The sequence below is a fragment of the Castor canadensis genome, chromosome 1 (assembly GCF_047511655.1).
Source record: "Castor canadensis chromosome 1, mCasCan1.hap1v2, whole genome shotgun sequence".
Lineage (NCBI taxonomy): Eukaryota > Metazoa > Chordata > Mammalia > Rodentia > Castoridae > Castor > Castor canadensis.
Window position 1 is genome coordinate 204,904,541 of NC_133386.1, and position 23,609 is coordinate 204,928,149.

The window sequence follows — 23,609 nt, forward strand, 5'->3', positions numbered from 1 at the left end:
CTGGCCATAGCACATCTTTCCATACCCTTCAGTGTTCTTTAAGATGGTGCACACTCCCGTCACTGGGAGTAGAGGTGGGGCGAGGGACTGAGGCAGGAGGAGCATAAGTTTTTACCTCATTTTCAGGAGGAGTTTACTGTTCATTGAGTGTCTGCCCACAAGTTAACAATTCTGTAGATGACTCTTGTCATTTTTTAAAGCATGGCTTTGGTCCAGTCTAATGCAACAGTTGCCACATCCTATTTTTGGGAGGGGGCTCATACATGCTAAGCATGTGCTCTACCCCTGACCTTGCCCCCATTTCTGTGTGCCTGTGCTAACGCCCCACTTGTGTGTCGGCTGTGGCAACATGGGCTGCTCTATGGCACTTTTCAGTTTGCAGCCCCTCATGGCCTCTTGTTTTGTAGGTACTCATTTTCTCACTGCATTTTCCTTTGGAAATGCTAAAACCACATTTCAAAATATTTTTTTGTTGCCAGGTATTCACAACAGGGCTCCAGTGCCTGAAAACTGACTTAGAAATGTGTTAACTGTGTCTTCAGGACCATGGTGTGTCTTGATTCTAGCTATTATGTAAAGGAAATAGTGTGGTGTAGAAGGTGCTGGAGCTTTGGATTCTGTGCATCTCACATTCTACTCTTGTGACTGCTCTACATGTTTGTTTCAGTCTTGCTAGTTCAGACTGGCACGTTTTACTTACGAGCTCAGCACTCTAAGCTGTTGGATGTCTCTGGGTGGAAGACACCATGGAATGAGTTCTGGGGACAGTGCCAGTCACTGTGGTGCCTGCTTCAAGAGCAGAGAGCATACGAAGCCCCTCATTAGTCCTTTGAATTTTTCCATGATCCAAAACAGAGACTCGATCCTGCAATTAATGAGGCTGGTTTTGTCTTGGTCATTTTTAAGAGGGATGAAATGCTAGCACTTGACACCTTCTGAGGAACATTTTCTTCAAGTGTGTTACTCTAGAGCAGGAGTTGGGCAGTTTTCCATAAAGGAGGAAGTTGTTAGTGTTTAGACTTGGGCCTTGCCCTGCTGCCACAGTCTCCACCACAGGCATTAAGTAACCAAATGGAAGGCGCTTTCTGGTAGAACTTGGAAAACTGGCAGTGGGCCGATATGGCACAGTTTGCTGGCTCCTGTTTTAGGAGACATCTTCTTTTGAGACTGAGCAGATCACTTCTGTGTGGCTCTGCTTGCCCCGGAGTCACACATACTCCCATGTGTGCCACTTTTCCCGTTGTGCATAGCCAGCCAGGAAGTAGAGGGTGGAGTGTGGGGGTCTTACAAGGTGCTTCTTCTGCAGCCACGCTGACATTCTACAACACTGCACTGGACCCCTCCCAGAAAGAAGCAGTCTCGTTTGCACTGGCCCAGAAAGAACTTGCCATCATCCACGGACCTCCTGGCACTGGGAAAACCACGACTGTGGTGGAGATAATCCTGCAAGCTGTGGGACGAGGCCTCAAGGTGGGTGGCAGGCACAACCTCCTCCCCAGGACTGCCATGTCCAGTGGGCACTCGGTAGGGTCCTGGCTGCGTTTGCTGAGACTGTTCAGGGACACTGCTGGGCATTTGTATGTTGAGATGGGAACATGCCCAGGAATGGCTGCCTGTGTGATGGGAAAGTCTCCTACAGCCCTTGTCCACCAGGCCACGCCCCCTCACTTGCTCCTCATCACACTCGCAGTGCTCCTGCCCTGTGTTCAGGTCTGCACTGGTGGCATGGAGGTGACCAGGGCCTGATCACCCTTCAGGCGCTCTGTGTCCAGCAGAGAGGCCAGTGCAGTTGCAGTCTGGTTGATTGATGTGATGGACACAGGCGGCACAGATGCTTGACTTCTGCAGGTGTGGCAATAATACCGCACGTGGTTGTTCGCTTATAGTGGTAATGGCTGGGAGAGGATCCTTCGTCCTTGTCTGTATCAGCACAAGCCCTTACCAGCCTGAGCGTGTGGAAAGCCTCTTCAAACCTTCCCTCTGTTTACAGCAGCATTGGCTAGTGAGGAGCAGAGGAGCAATGGAGCAGTGATGGGCTGCTGTGGAGGTGGGCACTGGCTCAGGCTGCGTATGAGCCCCGGTTTATAGACAGAGAAACCAAGAAGCAGTCAGGTGCTTTGTCACTCGGTAGTGGCGGCAGAGTTAGGATTGATCCAGCAGAGCTGTCAGTAGTCTTCAGAGCTATAGGGAAAACTGTCAGTCTTGTAACTCTGTGTTGTGGACAGCTTTGCGGATTTTTGAGCCCAGTGAGGAAAAGTGACTTAGTGGCGGGACACAGACATGGCAGTTTTAATTGGGTGGCTTCTGTCTCTGACAAAGTGAGAGCGGCACACTGTGTTCACTGTCTTGTGTAAAGGGCCTTTGGGCACATCAGTGCAGGTGGAGGCGATGGCAGGCATGGAGAGGGGCTGCTTTCTGTCTCCCCTTTCTCATAGTGGGCCTGCAGGTGCAGAAGCGAGATGGAACCTTCAGAGAGCCCGCTTTTCTGCTCTGTCTGATGATAGAATGGTTTGCGTGATAGAGGCCCTAGCCCCTGCTTGTTCCCATGCACGTTGTGTCCTTTTGAGTCTCTTTAGTCCAGTCACAAGTCACTTAACAGTTTTGGGGGCTTTGGGGACTAGTACACTTGCAGGTATACACCTGGTTATCCATAGAGCATGGGGTCGAAGTGCTGGGTGTCCTTTGGGCTGTCCACACCCTGTTGGCGCTTCCTGTTTCCTATGTAATGTTACGAGTTGTGTCCACTTCGCCCTTCTCTCTTTTCCTTCTTGGCGTTCTGTTTGGCTTAGTGTAAACTCAGGTGGTCTAATCAGAGAAGAAATGACGAAACCCTAACTTGAGCTTGTGTCCCCAGGTTCTGTGCTGCGCTCCCTCTAATGTTGCCGTGGACAATCTGGTGGAGCGCCTGGCCCAGTGGAAGCAGCGGGTTCTGCGCCTCGGGCACCCTGCCCGCCTCCTGGAGTCCGTTCAACAGCACTCCCTCGATGTGGTTTTGGCACACGGTGACAGTGCTCAGATCCTGGCAGACATCAGAAGGGACATCGACCAGATCTTCGTATGTATTGCAGAGCCAGTGTCCCCCTGGTGTGGACTTTCTGATCTTTAAGGAGTATCCGTTAGTATTCCTCCTGCCTTTCTGTTGCCTCGTCAATTTGTTTACTGATTTAAAAAATTGGACTGGCCGTTTTTGGACTTCTAGACTACTCATTTCTTTGTTTATTGTAGTACTGGGATTAAACCCAAGGCAAGTGTTCTACCACTTGAGCCACACTCCCAGCCCTTTTGTTTATATTTTGTTTTTGAGATGGAGTCTTGCTAACTTTAGCTGGGCTGGCTCTTGAACTTGGGATCCTCCTGCTTCTGCCTTATGAGTAGCTGGGATTATAGGTGTGTACCACACCTGCCTTGGACTGCTCTTTTTTTTTCCTTGTGCTACTGGGGTTTGAACTCAGGGCCTCATGCTTGCTAGGTAGGTGCTGTACCACTTGAGCCACTCTGCCAGCCCTCTTTTGTGTTGAGTATTTTTGAGATAGGGTCATGAGAACTGTTTGCCTGGGCTGCTTCAAACCCCAATCCTCCTGATCTCTGCCTCCTGGTAGCTAGGATTATAGGTGTGAGCCACTGGTGCCCATCTGAACTGCTCATTTTTGATGCCCACGTCATAGGGACTCAGCTACTCATGGGGTCTGAGAGTATGTGGGAAGTCATTTTAAGGAAAACATTTCTTAAGTGTTTCCTGGTATCTGGTCATGTGGTCTAACTGGTAACAGCAAGGGAAGAAAAGCAGCCTGAAAATAAAGAGTCAAGGAATCAGCTTCCTCCCGAATCCTTTTGTGCACACTTGTTCTCCTGTGATAGGAGATGCCAGCAGCCTGCAGAGCAGGTCATATGTTCCAAGGAGGTGGTGGTCCTTGTGGTCCCATCACCTGAGCCCTGGTTCTCTAGTTCATGTGTCTTCCCTCATTTCCTGGCCTGTGCCTGCTCCTCAGCCGTCTCCCTGCCTCCTGTGAATTCCTTTGGGACTTGCCTCACCTTGGGGCAGTGATGGCTGTAGGGAGTCCGGCAGCCTTTTCTGCAGGCCAGTAGAATACAGGCTACCCTCGTGCAGACAGCCAGCTAGCTGTGGATGCAGCCTTGGATGCGTTTGGCGTATTCAGGAGGCTGGAACAAGGACAAGCGCTCACTGCTCAAGGTCACAGGTGGTGTAGGGCGTGCAGTGGTGTTATTTGCTCCATCACAGTGTGAATGGTTCCTTTGTCTTGTTCCTGTTGAAGTCACTGCTCTAGAATTTGCCTCTTTGTAAATTAGACATGACAAATCATCCTCCTCCCCCTCCCCCCAAACCATGTTCTCCAAAGCAGAACTCACAAATAAGGCAAGACCTTCAGGTCTTTTTGAGGGATTAAAGTAAATTGGGTTAGGTAAGCATTGTACAGGCTGAAACAGTTATTTAATCTCTTAAGGAACATGGCTGGTGAGTGAGGCTCAGCCTCTGTCAGCTGCTGCAGTCCACAGCCCTGCCTCAGCTCAGCTAAAACACCTCCTTACAGCCTCGCCACCCCGAACTTAGGTGCTCCCTGGAGGCCACCTGGCTCTGAGGCAGGTTGTGGTGTTTGGCGCTCTGTCAGACATGTACACTGAGGCTCTTGCAAGGAAGTTTCCTTAGGGTTTTCTAAGGAGCCACCAATTATGAATACAGTGAGAAAGAGCACGAGGTCGTGTTGAAACAACTGTTTTCCTTGCTTCCCCTTACAGGTAAGAAGCAAGAAGACCCAGGATAAGAGAGAGAAAAGTAATTTTCGAAATGAAATAAAGCTGCTGAGAAAAGAGCTGAAGGAGAGGGAAGAAGCAGCAATGGTCCAGAGCCTCACTTCCGCCCACGTGGTCCTCGCCACCAACACCGGTGAGAGCGACTGTGTGCCAGTGTGGCCTGCCTCAGGGACAGACCCTTCTTTGTTCTCAGAGAGTGTGTGTGGGATTGGGATCCTTTCTTCCTGAAATTCCCCAGGAGAGCTTGTGGACCCAGATTTTTCTTTGTAGAGGGGTTGTAACTGCAAATTCATACTCAGTTTCTGTGCTAGATGTAGAGCTATTCAGGTCACTCTCCAGTGAGTCTCTTTCGAGAAATCGAAAACGTAAGGCATATAGTTGCCCCCTCCCCATACTCTCACGTCTGTGCCGTCCCCCAGCGGCCTTGCGCTCCTGGTGTTCCCGACCTCATGTCCTCTTAGCTTCTGCGGCAGGTCTCATGTCTTCCTGAAGACCCAACTTCTGATTTCTCTGCTATCGTTATTGTTTCCCTTTTTCTGCTTACAGGGTTAAGCTTCTAGTTTCTTAGGTGGAAAATGAGTTCTTTTCTGATACGAGCATTTAACTCCTGTTTTTTGGCATCCCACAAATTCTGAAATTTTCTGTTTTCATTTTCATTCATTTAAAAATGTTAATTTGCTGTTTGGTTTCTTCTCTGTTTTTTGTTTTTCTTTTTCCGGAAATCTTGGTTTCTTTTTTGACTTATGATTATTTTGAAGTGTGTTATATAGTTTCCAGATAGTTGGGAATTTCCCAGATACATTTCAGTTTTTTTGGTGAGCCTGAGGTTTGAACTCAGGGCTCCGTGCTTGCAAAGCAGTGCTCTGCCACTTGAGCCACACCTCTGGTCCATTTTGCTCTGGTCAGCCTGGCTTGGCCTCAACCGTGATCCTCCCAATCTCTGCCTCCCAAGTGGCTAGGATTGCAGGTATGAGCCACCAGCACCCGGCCAAGTACAACCTCTGATGTTAATTTTCAGCATGGTTCTGTGTGGAGTGTAAGGCAGCTCATACGCCATTCGGTTGGGACTGACTTGTATGTGTCTTCTTGAGACTCTGCTTAGTGGCCAGGATACCACCTTACCTTTGCAAGTGTTTGCAAGTGTTGAGAGCAGGTGCGATGAGTGTGTGTGTGTGTGTGTGTGTGTGTGTGTGTCTGTGTGTGTGTGTTGTGTAGCAGGGCTGTAGAACCTTGTCATCTGGCAGAAGTGAATCTATCACTGAACACCTCGTCCCCTCACCCCTTCCCCCGGCCCTGGCAACCACCACTGCACTGTCTGGTTCTAAGTTGGACTATCTCAAATGCTGCATTTCAGTGTGTCTTTTTTGGCGTTGCTGGGGTTTGAACTCAGGGCCCCGTGCTTGCTAGGCAGGTGCTCTGCCACCTGAGCCCTGACATAGCCTCTTTTGGCTTCAGTTAGTCTTCAGGTAGATTCTTGTGTTTTTCCAGGGCTGGCCTCAGACCGTGATCCTTCTACCTAGTGTCTCCTGCTTAGCTAGGACCACAGGTAGGCACCACCACATCCAGCTTACTGACTGAGATGGGGTCTCTGGACTATTTGCCCAGGCTGGCCTTAAACCTCAGTCCTCCTGATGTCTTCTGCCCAAGTAGCTGGGATTATAGGCGTGAGCCACTGTGCCCAGCTAGTGTTTGTCTTTCTGTAACTGGCTTTCTTTCAGTCAGCATCATGTTCTCAAGGTCCATCCACTGCCCAGCTTCCCGTTAATGTTAGTGCTAGTGTCTTTCCCCACTCTTTTACTTACAATGTGCTCGTCTCTGTGCGCAGAGTGACTTTTTGTCCGTAGTGCCCAGTATCAATTGGGATGTTCGGAAGGCTTGTATTTACTACTGCTGGGTGCAAGCCTTGTGTTTCACTGTTTTCCGTTCTTTTTCTCCTCTTCCGCTTTCCTTTGGACTAATGACTTCTGATCTGCTTTTGTTTTTGCTGGCTAATTAGCTGACTCTGTATTTGATTATGTTAATGGTTGCCTGAGGCTTTAGCTAGGATGATCTGTTTCCCAGGGGACTCTTCCTCCTCATGGTAGTGTGAGAGTGTCACTGCAGGGTGCTGGGCGCTCCTCCCAACACTGTGCTCTTGTTACCATATTTCGCTTAGATGCCCACTGTTTACCTCACCACACCTGTTACTGGTTTAGTGGTCGATTATCTTTAAAGATGTTTTCAGAATAAGAGAAATGCTTATAGATTATCCCACATTGTTGGGATTTTGGTGCTTGCATTCCTTTTGTTTAGATGCAATAGCTCCCTGTGCTGACATTTCCCGTTAGCCACTAACATTTCCTGTGATAATGGATCTGTAGCCAGGGAATATCTGGAAATATTTTGAGTTCACCTACAGTTTTGTTTTGCTTTAGTGAGAGTGAGAACAACCTCACCTACAGCTTTGCAAGCTATTTTTGCTGGGTGTGCAATTATAGATAGTAACATGCATAGTATGCATGTTACTAAAGAGAAATCTGTTGCCATTCTTTGTCTTTTATTTCTGACTACTTTTAAGATTTTTTTCTTGTCACTGATTTGAAAGAATCTGACTCTGATGTAATTTAGTGGAGTTTTCTTCATGTTTTTGTGCTTGGATTTATTGAGCCTCTTGGACCTACAGGTTTATAGTTTTCATCAATTTTAGTTTACTATTATTCATATTTTTGTTTTGTTTTTTTGAGACAGTGTTTTGCTATGTAGCCAAGGCTGGTCTAGAACTCACAATCAGCCTCCATAGTGCTGGGACTACAGGTGTGTGTTGCCAAGCCTGGCAGTTTTCATCATTGTTTTTTTGTGGTACTGGGGTTTGAACTCAAGGCCTTCACCTTGAGCCACTCCACCAGCCCTTTTTTTGTGATGGATGTTTTTGATATAGGGCCTCACAAACTATTTGCTCGGCCTGGCTTTGAACTGTGATCCTCCTGGTCTCTGCTTCCTGAAGTAGCTGGGTTTACAGGCGTGAGCCACCAGTGTCTGGCTAGTTTTCATTAATTTTAGAAAATGTTTGGCCATTATTTCTTCACATACCTTTTTGTGTTCCCCTTTCCTGTCCTTGGAGTATTTCAGTTTGGCTGGTTGAAATTGTCCCACAGCTCACTGATGCTTTTTTTTCACATTTTTTGATTCATTCTTTTGAGTCTTATTTTAGGTAGCTTCTTTCACTGTAGTGTTTTTTTTTTTTTAAGTTTACATTAGTATATGATAGTTATCCAGGTGGTTTATCATGACTTTTCCATATGTACATATATTGTATCCTGGTTTGGTTCATCCCCTGCACTATTCTTCCTCTTCCCCCAGTCCTCTTCTTAAAATGTCTGGCAGGTTTCAGTATTCCATGTAGAAAGTACCTCAGACACATTTACCCCTTAACCCTCTTCATTTACCCTCCTCAGTCTGCATGGACCCTTCTTACCATGACCTGGTTTACGTTCCTGTACTCCATTGTTTTAAGTGTCTGTTCATTGTTCAGTGAGGGTTTGCCTTGGTATTTTTCCTGTAAATATATTGTACTTTAATCAGTCAAACTCCATATGTTTTTTTTTAATCGTGGTAAGAACACTGATTATGAAATGTATCCTCTTAAAAATTTTAAGTGTAGAGCTGGGCACCCATGGCTCATGCCTATAATCCCAGATACTTAGGAGGCAGAGATTAGGAGGATCGAGGTTTGAAGCCTGCCCAGGCAAACAGTTCATGAGACCCTATCTCAAAAAAACCCAACACAAAAAAGAGCTGGTGGAGTGGCTCAGGATATAGGCCCTGACTTCAAACCCTAGTACTGTTAAAAAAAAAAATTAAGTGTACACTATAGTATTGTTAACTCTAGACATAGTGTTGAACAGATTTCTAGAATTTGTTCATTTCATTTTTGATGTTGAGGATTGAAGCTAGGCCCTTGTGTCTGGTGAGCCTGCTTTCTATCCTTGAGCTCCACCCTCAACCTGGATGTACACATCTTCTACAGTCGAACCTTTAAATCCGTTGATCGCTGTGTTTTCAGTTTTTTTTTTTTTTTGTCAAATCTGTCCCATTAATATAATTTTCTCTGAGACCCAAAAGTTAGAGTTGGGTCTTTTTGTATCCTTGGTTTTTTTCCTTTACTTTTTGAACACTTGCACTGTAGTTTGGAATATTAACTCTTCAAGTGTTCTGATCTACTTGCTCTGTCATCTCTGCATTTTTCATTTTCTTTTGTTAAGTGTTCTCATTCTCATACACTTGTGTGTTTTCCTGCTTCTTTGTATACCTGCTAGTGTGGGTTTTATTTTGTTGCATACCTGATGTTTCTGTATGCTATAAAGATTCTTGAGCTTTATTCTGGGAGGCAGTAAGTCACTAGTAAACATTGTGTTCCTTTTGGGTCTTGTTTTTAAGATTTGTAGGGTCTGGAACAGAGTTAGTCTGGGGTTAGTATTTCCCACTCTGAAGCAAGACCCTTGTGGGTTCTCTACCAGCACACCATGGGTCCTGAGGTTTTCTCTGGCTGATGGATTAGGCACCATACCCAGCCTCGTGAGCACTGGACACAGCTGTCTCATTGTTTTGGATAACATTTCCTGCCTTTGGTAATTTTCTCATAAGCATATGTTGATCAGTGTTCAGCTGAATTCCCAAAGTGGTCACTGCAGAGCTCTAGGGTTTTCTCTGTGTGGCAATGTGGTTGGTATTTGTCATGGGAGGTTGGCTGAGTTGATCTCCAGGGACTCTCCATCCCATCTGCTTAACTCAGGGAGCCCTCCAGGCTCCTTTCCTCTGGGCTGCCTCCTGGTAACTCCAGGCAGAAAGCTCAAGCAGTCTCGGGGCTCACCTGCTTTGTCCTGTGCCTTGAAAAAATGCTATTTCTCCTCCTTCCTCTCCTTCCTTCCTCTCCTTCCTTCTCCTCCTTCCCTCCTCCTCTTCCTTCCTCCCAAACTGGAGGAACATGCAGTTCTCCTGCCTCAGCCTTCCTGCGATTACAGGTGTGTACCACCACACCTGACTTGAGTCTTGTTTTTCTCCCCCTCTTCCTCCCTTCCTTATTTTTCCTCCTTCTTCCTCTTCTGCCATATAATGTTACCAGAAGTAAAACAGCTTAGAACAGCATACATTTATTATTGCACACTCTGGTCAGATGTCCAGCATCTCCTAGCTAGCTCTCTGCTCAGGGTGTCACCGGCTGTGATCAGGAGAAAGCTGGGGTTGCAGTCTTATCTAAGACTTGCCTGGAAAAGATCTACTTCCTTCCAAGCTTATGTGGCTGCTGGCAGCATTCAGTTCCTTCTGGGTTGTTGAACTGGGTTTCTTGGCTGGAGGCTACTCTTAGCTGTTTGCCCCATAGGCCTTCCCAGCATGACCATGTCTTCAAAGCGAGCAAGAGGCAGTCTCATAGGAAGACAGGTTATAATCTTCGGTGATGTGTTGAGGTCGTGCTGTTCCACTGCCTTCTATTGGTTAGAAGCAGGTTTCAGGTTCTGCCTACCTCACAGGGAGAGTGTCTTTGCTGCGATCTCTCAGATGGTGGGCTGTTCTAAGGAGCAGAGCCCAGGCTCTGGTAGGCTTTATAGTTACTGCTTTAGCCAGTTGTGTTTTAGCTCAAGCAGAAGGAAGAAAACTTCTAAGCACAAATGCATTCACACCATCCTCTGTTTTACACTGTTTTTGTCTTTGCCTGTGTAGTTGCTTTCATCAGTCCTCTTTGTGTCTTCACATGGATTTGAGTTAGTCTGGGGTCCTTTCACTTCAACCTGAAGGACTCTGGTATTTCTTGAGAGGCAGGCCTGCTAGCAATGAGTTCTGTCTGGGGATATCTTAATTTCTCCTTCACTCCTGAGGATGGCTTTGTTCTACACTGAGACTTACTCACTGCCTGCTGGTCTTCATGGGCTCTGATAAGAAATCAGCTGCTCATCTTCTACAAAGAGGGGACCCTTGTATGTGACAAGTTTTCTCTCATGCTGCTCTCAAGTCTTTCTTTCTTTCTGCCTCCATATCCCAAGTGCTGGTATTGCAGACTTGTGTCACCACCTCTGGGCTTGTATTTATGTTTTGATGCTTGGTTGTGATGTGTCTAGGTTAGTGTCTCTTTGATCTAATCGCGTGTCTGTTGACTTTCTTGATGAACTAATGAACTAATGTTTTCATCACATTTTGGAGAGTTTTCAGCCATTATTTTTAAAAATACTCTTTTTGGCCCTTTCTGTGTCCTCCCTCTGGGGTTCATGTTATGTGCATACTGATACTCTTGATGGTGTCCTGCAGGTCTCTGGGGCTCTGTTTGTTTTCCGTCCTTCTTTGTTCTTTCTGTTTATCAGGCTGGATAATGTCAGTTGTTCCATTTTCCGGTCTGCTGGTTACTCTCGTGCCTGCTCAGTCTCTGTTGAACCCTCTCGTACCTCCAACTCCAGGGTTTTACTTGGTTCTGTTTAAGTAATTTCTATCTTTATTTGGTCAGGTATGATGCTCCTTTATTTCTTTAGACTTGGTTTCCTTTTGCTGCTTGAAGTATTCTGTGTTTGTCTAGTAAGACCAACCTGGACTTTTTGCAGGAACAATATCCATCAATTGGTTTTTCCCATGTGTGGGTTGTACTTTTTTTTTTTTTTTTTTTTTTGTGGTACCGGAGTTTGAACTCAGGGCCTACACCTTGAGCCACTCTACTAGCCCTTTTATGTGGTGGGTTTTTTTTCAAGCTAGGGTCTCACAAACTGTTTGCTGGTGCTGGCTTTGAGCTGTGATCCTCCTGATCTCTGCCTCCTAAGTAGCTACAATTACAGGCGTGAGTCACCAGTGCCTGTGCTTTGTGTTGCTGCTTGTTGAGGCTGTTTTAGTGACTGCTCTGAATGGCTTCTGCAAAGTCTGCATTCATTGTCCTCTGTGGCCATTAAAGTCCCCTCAGTTTTGTGCCAGCCAGTGGTCAGGCAGTGAACCCCAAGCTCCTGAAACTAGGCAGGAGCTCACTTTGCTGGATGTCTCTTTCAGCACTTAGCCAGGCTATTTACAACTCAGCCTCTACTTCCTGTTTGCACAGAGCCTCATGTGAGCCTGAGGCTAGAGCTTGGGCTCCAAGGGTCCCTCCTCAGCATGTGCACAGTGCTGCATGTGTTTGTGGTCTTCCAGGTTCACAGGATGAGTTCAGGGCCTCTCACAGTCCTCTGTTGGGGGGCTGGAGGTGTGGCCCAAGTGGCAGAATGCAAGGCCCTGAATTCATATCCCAGTACCGCCCCCCCCCCAAAAAAAAAAAAGCCTAATGAGAACATCTTATTTGCCAGCCTTTCCCTTTAGCTTTTTGGTTGTCATCAGGCCAGATCAAGACGTTCTTGGACATGTCCTGAGGAACCAGAAGACAGGTGTCATGATTGCACTCTCTGGGAGTGAGGCTCTGTAGGAGCGCCGACTCTGTCCTGGCCCCTCAGTGGTGGCCAGGCTGCTGATTTCAAGGGTACATAGCAAGAGAAGGGTGGGAAAGGGCACTTGGGAACAGGGTAGGGTAAGTGCTGTGGAGCTCACTTACTGGAGTTTAGCCATTTTTCTTGAGTGAACACTCCTTGTATTACTGCAAGGTTTGGTGAATTTCCAGAGATCTGGAAAAGTCAATTCTGATTATTTTGCTAGTGTTCTTGTGTTGAGTTCCCAGAGGTCATCACTTGCCATTTCCACAGCACCGTGTCTGGCTTTCAGGGCTGCAGCCCTCACCCTCACACTGCAAAATCCACTGGCGGCCCTCCTGGCTAAGATTGGGACCTGGGATGAATTCCTGAAAGTGCTCCCATCAAGAAGTCTGGTTTCTCTTTGCACTGTGAAGTCAGGTGCACAATCTGAGCACATCCTAATTACCCAAAGCCTGGTCAGAGTTCTTTGTCCTCCTGGAGCTTTCCCCAGCTGTCTCTACAGTCAGTCTCAGGAAATCTCTTGAGATCTGTGTCTTTGCCATAAACTCACACATGCATCTTTCACATAATTCACTCTAACAGAGGGGAGAAAGGCAGGAGCTAGCATCTTTAAGCCTACCCTGTGCCAGTTTTCATTATGTGAGGTGTGGGCATCATCCGTTTGTAGCTGAGGAAATGAGCCGAGTAGGTGCTTCACTTCTGGCCCACTCGGCTTGCCAGGGCCAGCAGGACCCACGTCCTGCTCATGCCTGGACTCTTCCCACTGCCCTGCTCCCTGTTCTGGTAAGGAGCAGTGGCTTTGAGTTGCCAGATATGCAGAGGCTTTTCCTGGTGAATGTGTCTGCATGTCCAAGAAAGAAACCTTGACAGAGAATTAATTAAAATCTCAATTCAGAAAATGATGCAGATGTGACATTGGGAACAGGACAGCATTCCAGGGACCTGGCACAGCCCAGGGGGTGATTAATTTGGTGACTGATGTTCAGAGCAGCCTGCGCTCAGAAGATGCGCTTTATATGCAGACACGGGTGGGCGGGACCATGGACTTAGTAATGCTCTTCCCTAGCATTCACACAGTTTTAGTGCAAGGCCCAGTCGTGAAGCACTGGCTTGTCGCCTATTTCCTGGTGTGAGTTTAGCTGAAGTGAGTCAGCCATTACCTCTATTGATGCGTGGTTCCCTTCCGAGCAGGCGCGTCTCCTGACGGCCCTCTGAAGCTGCTGCCTGAGAGCCACTTTGACATGGTGGTCATTGATGAGTGCGCTCAGGCCCTGGAGGCCAGCTGCTGGATCCCTCTGCTGAAGGCCAAGAAGTGCATCCTGGCTGGAGATCACAAGCAGCTGCCGCCCACCACGATCTCTCACAAGTGAGACCTGCGGCGCCTTTGCTGTCACTTCCCCGCCGCCCTTTGGGGCCCAGCCCAGATGCCCCGGGCTCTCTGGGGGCCTCCTTTGCACGTTTCTCAGTCGCAGCTCCTCCCCGTGTTGCATTTACTTGTTTACATGGCTGGTCTGTAGGCCGTGTGCTCCTCAAGGGTGCAAGTTGACTTGCCCTTGTCTCTATGGCCTCAGGACCTGGCATGGTGACAGCATGTTCTCAGTGCTCACTGGATGCTTGTGTCATGTGTCCCCTGATGAGATCAGCAGGCTTGATGGTGGCACCATGAGAACCCTCTCAGCTGGGCTCCCTGGCCCCTGGGCTGATTAGCTCACAGGCTGATGTGGGCTCTGGAGTCCCATAGGTGGGCACTGTTGGCAGAGGACATGGAGGCTGAAGACCCTATTATATTCTCCCTGTGGAAGTGCATGTTCCCTAAATGGAGAAAGTGCTGTCGCTGGCTGGTGCCTCTCGTCACTGCTCTGGCCATACTGGCTCCTTGGGCCTCACTGTTCCTCCTGCCTCTCTGTCCTCCCTGACTCCCCATCCCATCTGCTTCCCTGTCCCCTCTGTCTGGACCACTGCTCCCCTGGCTGTTGGGCAGCCCCACACTCCCTTTGGATGTAACCTTCACATGGTGTCCCATACCACCCAGTCTACATGGCAGCCCAAGTTCCGTATCTGCTCCCACAGTTTCTCCCTGGACTGTCCCGTGTCTCTGTTCATTTGCTTATCTTCATCTGTGCAGTCAGCTGTGGTGCCTGTGAGCCGGGCCTGGCATGTGGGTTACTCTTGGACAGACAAGCACATGTCCAAAGAGGCAGCCTGGAGGCCCAGCTGCTGTGGACACTGCGCCTTGGCTTCCTTCATCTGAGGGCTGTGCTCTTCTGGTTCTGTTGCTGTCCAGAACCAGCTCTGCACTGCTGTGTGTGCAGAGGTCCTGACTGAACCCACTTCTCTGGTTGTGTTCTAGAACCGGAGAAAAATGTGTTGCTAAAAGTGTCAGACGGGATCCCCCAGAGGACCAGATAGGAGCAGTCCCTCAGAGGACTCCTCAGATTCGGGAGGGTGGTGGGTGGAGGCGCAATGGGGAACCGTGCAAGGCTGTCCTGGCGGGGGAAGGACGGGGTCCAGAGTGGGGGCTGGGGCAGCGAGCTCAGCGTCTGCCGCCCGCTCAAGGTATTCTTGGCAGAGGGCTTTGTTCTCTAGGCACCTTTGTGTGGAGAGTCTGGGCTGTGCCTTGGGGAATGGGACTCTGTGTGTCCCCATAGTAAGTTGGGAACTTGGCCATACTGCGTGTGTCTGGGATTGCAGATGGGGCTAGCAGTTACCGTGGTTCCTCACTTCATGGGCTGTGGTTGTTTGGTGGTGATGGGCCAGATATCACCAGTTGTTAATAGCCAGTTCATCAGAGGTCCTCTCAGTCTCCAAATGAGGAGGTCTGACGTGGAACAGGATACCTTCACACAGGGTTGGCCATTGTCAACTTGGAGAGCTCAGAGGGTGGCCTGGTGGCTCCTGGCTGGGCAGCCTCGGGCTGCTACCTTAACCTCTCTGTGTAATGGAATTATTTCAGCAGCCACCTCGAGGCTGTGGTGGGGCTGAGTAGTCCACTCGCAGGAGGTTCTCAAAGCTGTGCCTGGTGAGGAGGTGTTGGGTTCATGCTGGCTGTCAGTAGAGGTGGACTGCCTTCTGCTAGAGAGAGTAGAGGATTTTTTAAAACTTCCCTGGATTAGTTTTCTGTCTGTGCGGTGACATGTCACCACCACCTTGTTGGCTTGCAAGAGCACAGATGTGATCAGAGTCTGAAGAGTTTTCTTGACTCTGACCCGGTCTCCCGCTTCTGGGGCCCTTGTGATTTTCACCTGGATGCTCCAAGATCCTCTCCCTATCTGTTTCAGGTCCTGGTGATCAGGACGCAGGTGATGTGGGGACTGTGACTCAGCTGACCCCACCCTTATTTTAAGAGGGAGCCCAGGTGTGCATTGGGTCCTGGAGTTTGAGGACAGCTTCCCTTATCTGCCTGTGCACTCAGGATCTCCTCCATTCCTCCCCTTTTGGGTGCAGGGCAGCACTGGAGGGGCTGTCGCTCAGCCTGATGGAGCGCCTGGCTGAGGAGCGTGGTGCCAGCGTGGTGCGAACACTGACCATGCAGTACCGCATGCACCAAGCTGTCATGGGCTGGGCCTCGGACGCCATGTACCACGGGCAGCTCACAGCTCACCCGTCTGTGGCAGGGCGCCTCCTGAGGTGAGTGTGACCTGCCCACCCCTCCTCCTGCCCTGTCAGATCCACCAAGCACCAGCTATTCCACTGTGCCTGGCCTGGCCCCTCTGTTGTCCTGATGGTAAGAACCAGTGCTGTTGTGTAGGACTTCAGTGCTGTTCTCTGTCCACCTGTGTGCCAGGGACCTCCCAGGTGTGGCTGCCACGGAGGAGACAAGTATCCCCCTGCTGCTTGTGGATACTGCTGGCTGTGGGCTGTTTGAGCTGGAGGAGGATGACAGTCAGTCAAAGGGGAACCCAGGTGAGCTCTCTGGCCAGGGTCTGTGTGAGTCTTCACATGGACCCTGAAAGTTGAGGTGACCTGGCTCAGAGAGGCACCGAGGGGAGGGCAGAGGAGAGAACAAGTGCTCGGCGAGCTGCAGGAGGTTTGGGACTGGGGGTGTTTACACACCTCGGGCTGGGTGACCTGGTGGCAGGGCATCGAGGGGCTGGCAGCATTGCCTTGTCCCACCTGAATGCTGGCCCAGTGCCAGGTTGTCTTAGTGGCGAGACTGTTACTTGCCAGCACACCTGTTTCTGGCTCTACTTCTGGGGCTGCTGGCTCACCACCTTTCATGTGAAATGCAAGTTAGCCAGCGTCCTCTGCTCGTCTGCTGGGCCTGGTGCCTCTCCAATACAGGTAGTCAGTTCCCAGGACGCTCACAGCCTTAGGCCCAGCGCAGGATGGGTCCTCATGACAGGTGGAAGAGCTCCGCCATCATCAGTGACCGAAGCCAGCACACACCCCACGTTAACAACCATTCTCTTCCCTCCAGGTGAAGTCCGCCTCGTCACCTTGCACATCCAGGCTCTGGTGGATGCTGGTGTCCAAGCAGGTGACATTGCTGTCATTGCACCCTACAACTTCCAGGTACAAGGGACCCCTTTTCTCTATGTCACTTGGGGCTTAGATAGCTCAAAGAGGTTTAAAGAAATGAGTAACTTACTGACTGTTGTGACCAAAAAGGCCAGGAGTAGTGCTGACCTCATACTGACTGGATAGAGGATCGGCAAGAGTCCATCTGTCCATCTGCCTATCTCACTCTGCTGTGCCCTGCCCTGTCCTCATCCCAGTGCTTGCTTTGTTTTCAGGCCAGGATCCCTAGGTGGCTCCAGCAACCTCAGATGGACCCTGTCCCACAGGCAGTCCTAGTAGAGCAGTCTGTCCTTTTTCAGCATTTCCAGAGCCTTGGCTTGGAGCTAATTGGCCTGGCCAGGCCATGTCCCCGTCCCTGTCTTGTTTGGTGATTACCAAACTGCTGCTCACCTCTCCAAGCAGCATACACATTCTGGAAGTAGTGTCCCCTCATGCTCACAGCATCATGTGTGGGCTGTCAAGGCCAGCAGCTGTCATGAGATGAGACAGAATACAGTCCCCGGTGGGGTCTTGTCTGACAGCTTGCATGGATTGTTTGGGTACTTGCACGCATGGGAGAAGGTGGTCATGGTGACTGCTCTGGTGGGGTTCCCAGCTGTACCAGTTCAGCATGATGGAGGTGAAGAGCTGCGACCCTGCTCCATATTTCAGGTGGACTTACTCAGACAGAGCCTTGCACACAAGCACCCCGAGCTTGAAATTAAGTCTGTGGATGGCTTCCAAGGCCGAGAGAAGGAGGCCGTGATTCTGTCCTTTGTCAGGTCCAACAGGAAAGGTAGGAAGTCCTGTCAGAGCATGGGCAGCATGGCGGCCAGGCACAGCCCCTGTGCTCTGTGAACAGGCCAGTGAGGGCTCTGATGGGACTCCTTGGGGATCAGCCGAGCCTAGGCAGGCAGGAGGTGTCATGGAAGGTGACCTGAGCAGTTTCCCAGAATGAGCTCTTGTCACCTGGTTGTTGGGAGAGGGGAGGGATGTGCTGTTCCTCACAGAGGGAAGAGAGAGCAGAGGCTCAGAGGTATGAGTGAGTGTGGCAAGGGAATGGGCTAGAGCACGAGGAGGGTAGAAGTGGCCTGGGTGCCATGTCAAGGGGATGGAGCTCAGCTATGCCACTGTGGTCGTTGGTGTTCCATACAGTGAGAGCACTGCACCCAGAAACAGCTGCTATTAGTGAGCTTGGGACATAGGAGAGGATGTGGGGGAAGTAGGAGGAAGGGGGAAGGCCTTTGTGCTCTGGCTGCCTGTGAATCTGGGCTTGGGGAGGAGTCCACGCTCGCCTGGACACCGGTGACATCTGGGAGCTGCTACCCACACCAGTGCTGCTGTCCAGAACCACATTGGACAGGCATGGTGTCATCCTACGGTGCCTGTGGCCGACCCAGCAGCCTCATGGAAAGCATGTGAAAACTGTGGGCTCTGAGGCTGCCGGAGCGCCGAGGATGGAGAGCTTCCCTGAATGTCCTGATGACTTCCTGCTTCTTGGTCTTAGATCTGCTCCTCTCACCTCTGACCTTCTCTAGGTGAAGTTGGTTTTCTGGCTGAGGACCGGCGGATCAATGTTGCTGTGACCCGTGCACGGCGCCATGTGGCGGTCATCTGTGACTCCCACACTGTCACCAACCATGCCTTTTTGAAGACCCTGGTGGATTATTTCACACAGCATGGGGAAGTCCGCACAGCCTTTGAGTATCTCGAAGACATTGTCCCTGAAAATTATGCCCACGAGGCTTCTCAGGGCCACAGTCGAGCTGCGAAGCCCCGAGGCCCTGCTTCCTTGGCCAGGAAGGCTGGAAGTGGGTGGCAGGAGGGTGGCCGGGAGGCCGCAGCAGCTGCCAGGCAGGACCGAAGGAAGCTGGGCACAAAGCCTTTGAACTCTGAAGCCAATTCCCAACCCGGCCTCAATGTGGGAGGACCAGATGGTACAGAGCGCATCAGGGCTGTGATTGCGGAGTTTGTAGCCAGCAAGGAGACAAAGTTGGGGTTCCCCGCATCCCTGAATTCCCATGACAGGCTGCGGGTCCACCAGATAGCCGAGGAGTACGGGCTGCAGCATGTCAGTGCTGGGGAAGGGAAGGCTAGGTATATCACTGTGACCAAGAGAAGCCCTGCTCCCCTCCCCCCGACGCCCCCCAACCACGTGTGGCTGGAGCAGCCATTCGGAGAGCAGAGCAGCCAGGCCCCCCTGGATCAGAAGGCACTGCAACTGGAGAGGCCACAGAGGGAGCAAGGTGGCCAGGAGCAGCCAACCAAGAAGGGGCAACTGGTGGCGGGCTCAGGGCCGCAGAAGCTGCCACAAAAGAAGAAAAAGAAGGAAGCAAAGGGTAAGTGGCGTCAACGCTAGAGGCACAGGTGGGGTCCTCTTACCTTAAACCTCTTGCCATCCTCAGAACGCACAGGCTAGGCACCGATGCATGGACGGGGTCAGGAGGGGCTCTTGCTTCTGTCCCTGCTTTACCTCCGTCCTGCGATTCCTGCCCCAGCGCGGTCTGGGCTCCCTGGCATGGCTGAGGCTTGGGCATGCTCTTGTCCCCAGAGCCTGGAGGAGGTCCTTGGCTTGCTTATGCAGCACAGGGTGCTTTGCAGCCTTCGCCTGGGGATAGGAAGGAGTTCCAGGCTTTTGTGCTGTGAGACCATGGTGGGTCACTGTGGAAGCCGCCTTGGGCAAGGGCTCCTACCTGCAGGCTTGCCAAGAGGGCTGTCCTTGTATAAGGCCGTGCCAGTTTCCGGGGTGGGCTTGTGTGCAGTGTTCGTCCTGCACTGATCCTCCACCCCCTGGGGTGATCCCGGCCCCTCGGGCAGCCAAGCGCGCATTGGCTCATTGCATGTAGATCTTGTTGGCCACAGCCTGGATTCTCTGGACACTTCTGGGTGCTTCTGTCAGAAGACCACTCAGGGTTGGTTCCCTTTCAGGCATTTAGTTCCTGTGATGAAAGTGTGTTGATGGGTCAGAACCCACCTCCCAGAGCCCAGGCACCAGTGACTTCACATCACAAATGTTCACTAAGCAGCTGCTGCACCCAGGGGTCACTAGACTTTGTGCTAGTGACCATGATGGATGCCAGCTCAAGAGAGAGCCATTTGCTGCTTTTTAAGCTGTGAATGCAAGTATGGTCCCTGCTGTGGACAGTGCCAAGCCCATGTGACGGCAGGACCTGGCTTCCTAGAAAGAGTAGTGTGCCCCACCCTATGTCATGGGTACTGGCATCACCCACCTTTGGAAGCCACCCTTAGAGTTCCTTTTGCCACCTGTGGGGCTTTAGGCCCTGTGCCAGCATCCTAGCCAGCAACTGAGAGGCAGAGGTGGCCTGAGTGGCTTCAGGCTTCCCCCATGGCAAAGGCTGCCCTAGCCAGTTTCCTGCATGTCCCTGCAGGAGCTTCCAGCTGTGGCTGGGGGTTGGATGTGGTAATGGGAAGCAGTGAGACAGTCTTGTGCTCTCTGCTCCTCACTCTACACTGGGGCCTGAACATACTGCTTGGTCCATCTCTGAGGACATGTGCTGCCATGGACAGTTGTGGCAGGGAGCAGGGTACCTGCAGTCAGCGTGGCACCTCCTCCAGGCTTCTCCAGGACCCTTGGTTCCACTCCTAGAGGTGTGGCAGGGTTTAGCACCCTCCCTCCCCTGACTGGGTGGCCAGCAGGCCATGTGTCTGAGCACAGCACAGCTTCACCATATGCAGCCCTAGAGTGGGGATGGGGGCCCAGACACAGGTGGCCACAAGAGAAGCAGCTGGGGTCTCTGGAGGACCCTGGTCCAGGGACACTTTCCTCCCCCTGTCCCCCCCTCTGATGTCACGTGGTGATGGTTCTGTGCCACAAACATGTGTCTCCAGATATGAAGGTGCACAGAAGACAGATGACCTCGACCATCTGACCCTGTTGTGCCCCGGCACCTCAGTGCACTGCCTGCTGAAGGGACTGATACATTCCTGCCCATCCATCCCACAGCCCACCTGTGACACTGTTGCTTCTGCATCTGTCTTCTGTGCACCTTCATGTCTGGAGACGCATGTTTGTGGCACAGAACCATCATCACGTGACACTGGGTATCTTTCCACGCATGAGTTTTCCCTGTAATTTGAAAATGTCTCGCGTCTGGTTATAAATATGAGCTGAGCTGGAGTTCATGGAACTGGTTCCTCCCTAGGCTTTAGCATGGGTTTGAGTTTTGTTGTTGCAATTGTTTTGTTTTTGGTGGCACTAGGGTTTGAACTCAGGGCCACGTGCTTGCTAGGTTGGTGCTCTATCCCTAGAGCCATTCCACCAGCTGTTGTTGCTATTGGTGTCACAGGGACCACCCCATATTTAGGGGTTCCAGATGAACGAGGGAATGCTTTCTAAGGCCTTCTCCCTGCTCATCTATTTCTGGAAGCCCTGCCCACCCACCCTGTGCCCCAAGGTGCCTACTGCTCTGTGGGTAGTAGAATAGTTTGGGGTTAACAGCTCAGTGTGGAACAAGGGCAAGTGGAGGGCGCCTGGCAGCCTGGGTGGAGGGCAAGTCCCACTGAACATGCATTTGTACGCTCTGGTCAGCCAGAATGGGGGGCCAGGCATGGGCACAGTGGGGGGATGCACCTGAACACAGCTTTCTCCTGGTGCCCAGTGGGAGTGTTTTGGTCTTTGTCTTCCCCACCTGCCTGAGCGATGCTGTCTCCCCAGCACCTCCGGCCAGAGCTTTGCCTGCTGAGGATGACTTTGACGCCCTGGTGTCAGCTGCCATTAAGGCTGACAACACCTGCAGCTTTGCCAAGTGCTCAGCCAGCATCGTGACCCTGGGCCAGCTCTGCCAGCTCTGTGGCCGCCGCTACTGCCTAAGCCACCACCTGCCTGAGGTAGGTAAACTGTCCACCTGCCTGGACAGTAGGGAGCCTTCAGCTGGAAATTCCAGCCCCTTCTGAGCCCCAGCCTCCCCAAGGACGTATTTAAAAAACAAGGGAGGATCTCAAGTGGTAGAATGCCTGCCTAGCAAGCACAAAACCCTGAGTTCAGACTCCAGTACTGCAAAAAAACCAAACAAGCCAAGGAAGGAAAGTGCCACCTTTGCCTTTGCTGAGTGACAGCTGCATCAATGGGAGCTCTGGGCAGAGCACCTGCCTGTGTCCCTGAGTTCCATCCGTTGATGGTTAACTTGGGTCCACAGGCGTGGAGGAGGCTCTGGCTGGCAGACTGAGGCCCTGAATTCATTCCTTGAGTGGGTCTTGAGGAGAACCCCCGTGCCAGGTTTGGGGAACTGGAGTTTCTGGGGCTACAGCAGGCCTGTCTCTGTAGTGGAGGCATCTGGGCCTGGTGGATGGTCTGAGAAAGAGGCCACCATAAGGGATGGTACAGGTTGCCATGCACTCCCAGAGAAATCTCAGGCAGTAGTGGGAGGCCCGTGTGGACGTAGCAGTCAGTGCTAAAACCCCAGGGGTGGGAGTGGGTGGTAGGAGGAAGGCTGGGAGTGTGGGGTGATGGTGGCAGGCAAGTCTTCTGACATGAGAGTGGCCCTGGGGAGCTAGATAGAGCAGGAGACAGACTAGGAGGGGAGTCTGAGCTGGGCCTGGTGGTCAGGTACGATTCTCAAGGCAGCAGGTAGCAGGCACCATGAAGGTATAAGCAGGGCTGTGACATCGCCACACTGCAGCAGGAGTGGCCACAGGGGCCATGTGGTCAGTGGGGTGCCCTTTCCCTGCCATACTCTCCAGGGGCTCCAGCTCAGGGACTCAACCCCTGTTCTCCACAGAGCACCCTCAGGGTGGCAACGCACAGGGTGAGGAGGAGGGAGCTTGACCCGTCCTGCATGGGGCCCGTGGTGCCAGGTCACGGCCGGTGGATCTGCGGCTCCTGCCCCACTTTGCATCTAGTTCTCTTGTGTCCTCTACAGATTCATGGCTGCGGTGAGAAGGCTCGTGCCCATGCCCGGCAGAGAATCAGCCGGGAAGGGGTCCTCTATGCAGGCAGTGGTACCAAGGACAGGTCCCTGGACCCAGCCAGGAGGGCCCAGCTGCAGAGGAGGCTGGACATGAAGCTGGGTGAGCTCAACAGCCAGAGGACGAGTAAGAGGAAGGAGAAGGGGAAGGGGACGTGAGCGTGTATCCTCCATGGGCCTGGGAGGGACAGCAGCCCAAGGAAGAACTGCAGCCACGCCGCATCAGGCCCATGCTCTGTGTCCACCAGGCCCTGCGGGTAGAGGCCTGGGCCAGGGACGAGCTTTCCCAGACTGGCAGAGGTAAAGGAAAGTGCCCTGATGCATCAGTTGGTGGCCCCTGGCCCGTCCTGCTTGGTCTGGTGCGTGGGCCAGGACGCACTGTGCGTCCCACCTTTGCTCCTCCCAGTCCTGGCCTGTGGATCTTGGTAAGGTCAAGTTTCCTTGGGCTGTACCAGAGTGACTGCCCACCCCACCTGCCACCTCAATACCTGAGGATGAGGTGACCGGAGGGTGAGGAAGCCCAGACCCTGAATGTTACACAGAGAAGTTCGTTTGGCCCCTCGTTTTGTGTGGTTGCCTTCCTTGTCCTCCTCATTCCCTGTCCCTGCAGGGCAGCGGGCACAACTCCTGTGAGCCCAGTGGTTGATGGTGTTAGGATGGCTCTGGCCTGTGTGCCCCTCTGTGCCGGGCTGACCCTGCAACTCCTGGGAAGGAGTTGCCCAGATCATTGGGGTCACTGACACCCATGGACCCAGGGCCCTGCAAGCATCCTTTGCTAGTTCTGTGTATGAGCACCTCCAAGGAATAAAGGACTTAAAGTGAAGTAAGCATGCATATGTCTGTGGGATACCCAACAAAAGGAGCTTCCCTTTCGTTCAAGTGTCACTTTGCTGGCATGGGTGCCGTGCACAGGGCGAGTAGACTTCGGTTGCAAACCTCAAGGTGTGCAAGAGCACTGGTGTAGGTGACACAGAGGATGGCATGGGTATGCAGGGCCACCCCTGGGGAC

At 51.5% G+C, this 23,609-nt stretch overlaps 1 protein-coding gene across 2 annotated transcripts in view; it reads left to right on the forward strand.

Annotated features, from left to right (window-relative positions):
- Ighmbp2 (immunoglobulin mu DNA binding protein 2) overlaps window positions 1-23,427 on the forward strand; it is a 28,458-nt gene extending 5,031 nt beyond the window's left edge. For both annotated transcript variants that reach the window (XM_020184978.2, XM_074050674.1), the window contains 11 exons: window positions 1,307-1,470; window positions 2,855-3,055; window positions 4,756-4,903; window positions 13,371-13,545; window positions 15,624-15,806; window positions 15,964-16,082; window positions 16,597-16,691; window positions 17,349-17,472; window positions 18,215-19,015; window positions 21,352-21,524; window positions 22,556-23,427. In XM_020184978.2, the coding sequence (XP_020040567.1) occupies window positions 1,307-1,470; window positions 2,855-3,055; window positions 4,756-4,903; window positions 13,371-13,545; window positions 15,624-15,806; window positions 15,964-16,082; window positions 16,597-16,691; window positions 17,349-17,472; window positions 18,215-19,015; window positions 21,352-21,524; window positions 22,556-22,759 (2,387 nt within the window). In that variant the 3' untranslated portion in view covers window positions 22,760-23,427. The remainder of the gene's footprint in view (window positions 1-1,306; window positions 1,471-2,854; window positions 3,056-4,755; window positions 4,904-13,370; window positions 13,546-15,623; window positions 15,807-15,963; window positions 16,083-16,596; window positions 16,692-17,348; window positions 17,473-18,214; window positions 19,016-21,351; window positions 21,525-22,555) is intronic.
- The last annotated feature ends 182 nt before the right edge of the window (window positions 23,428-23,609 follow it).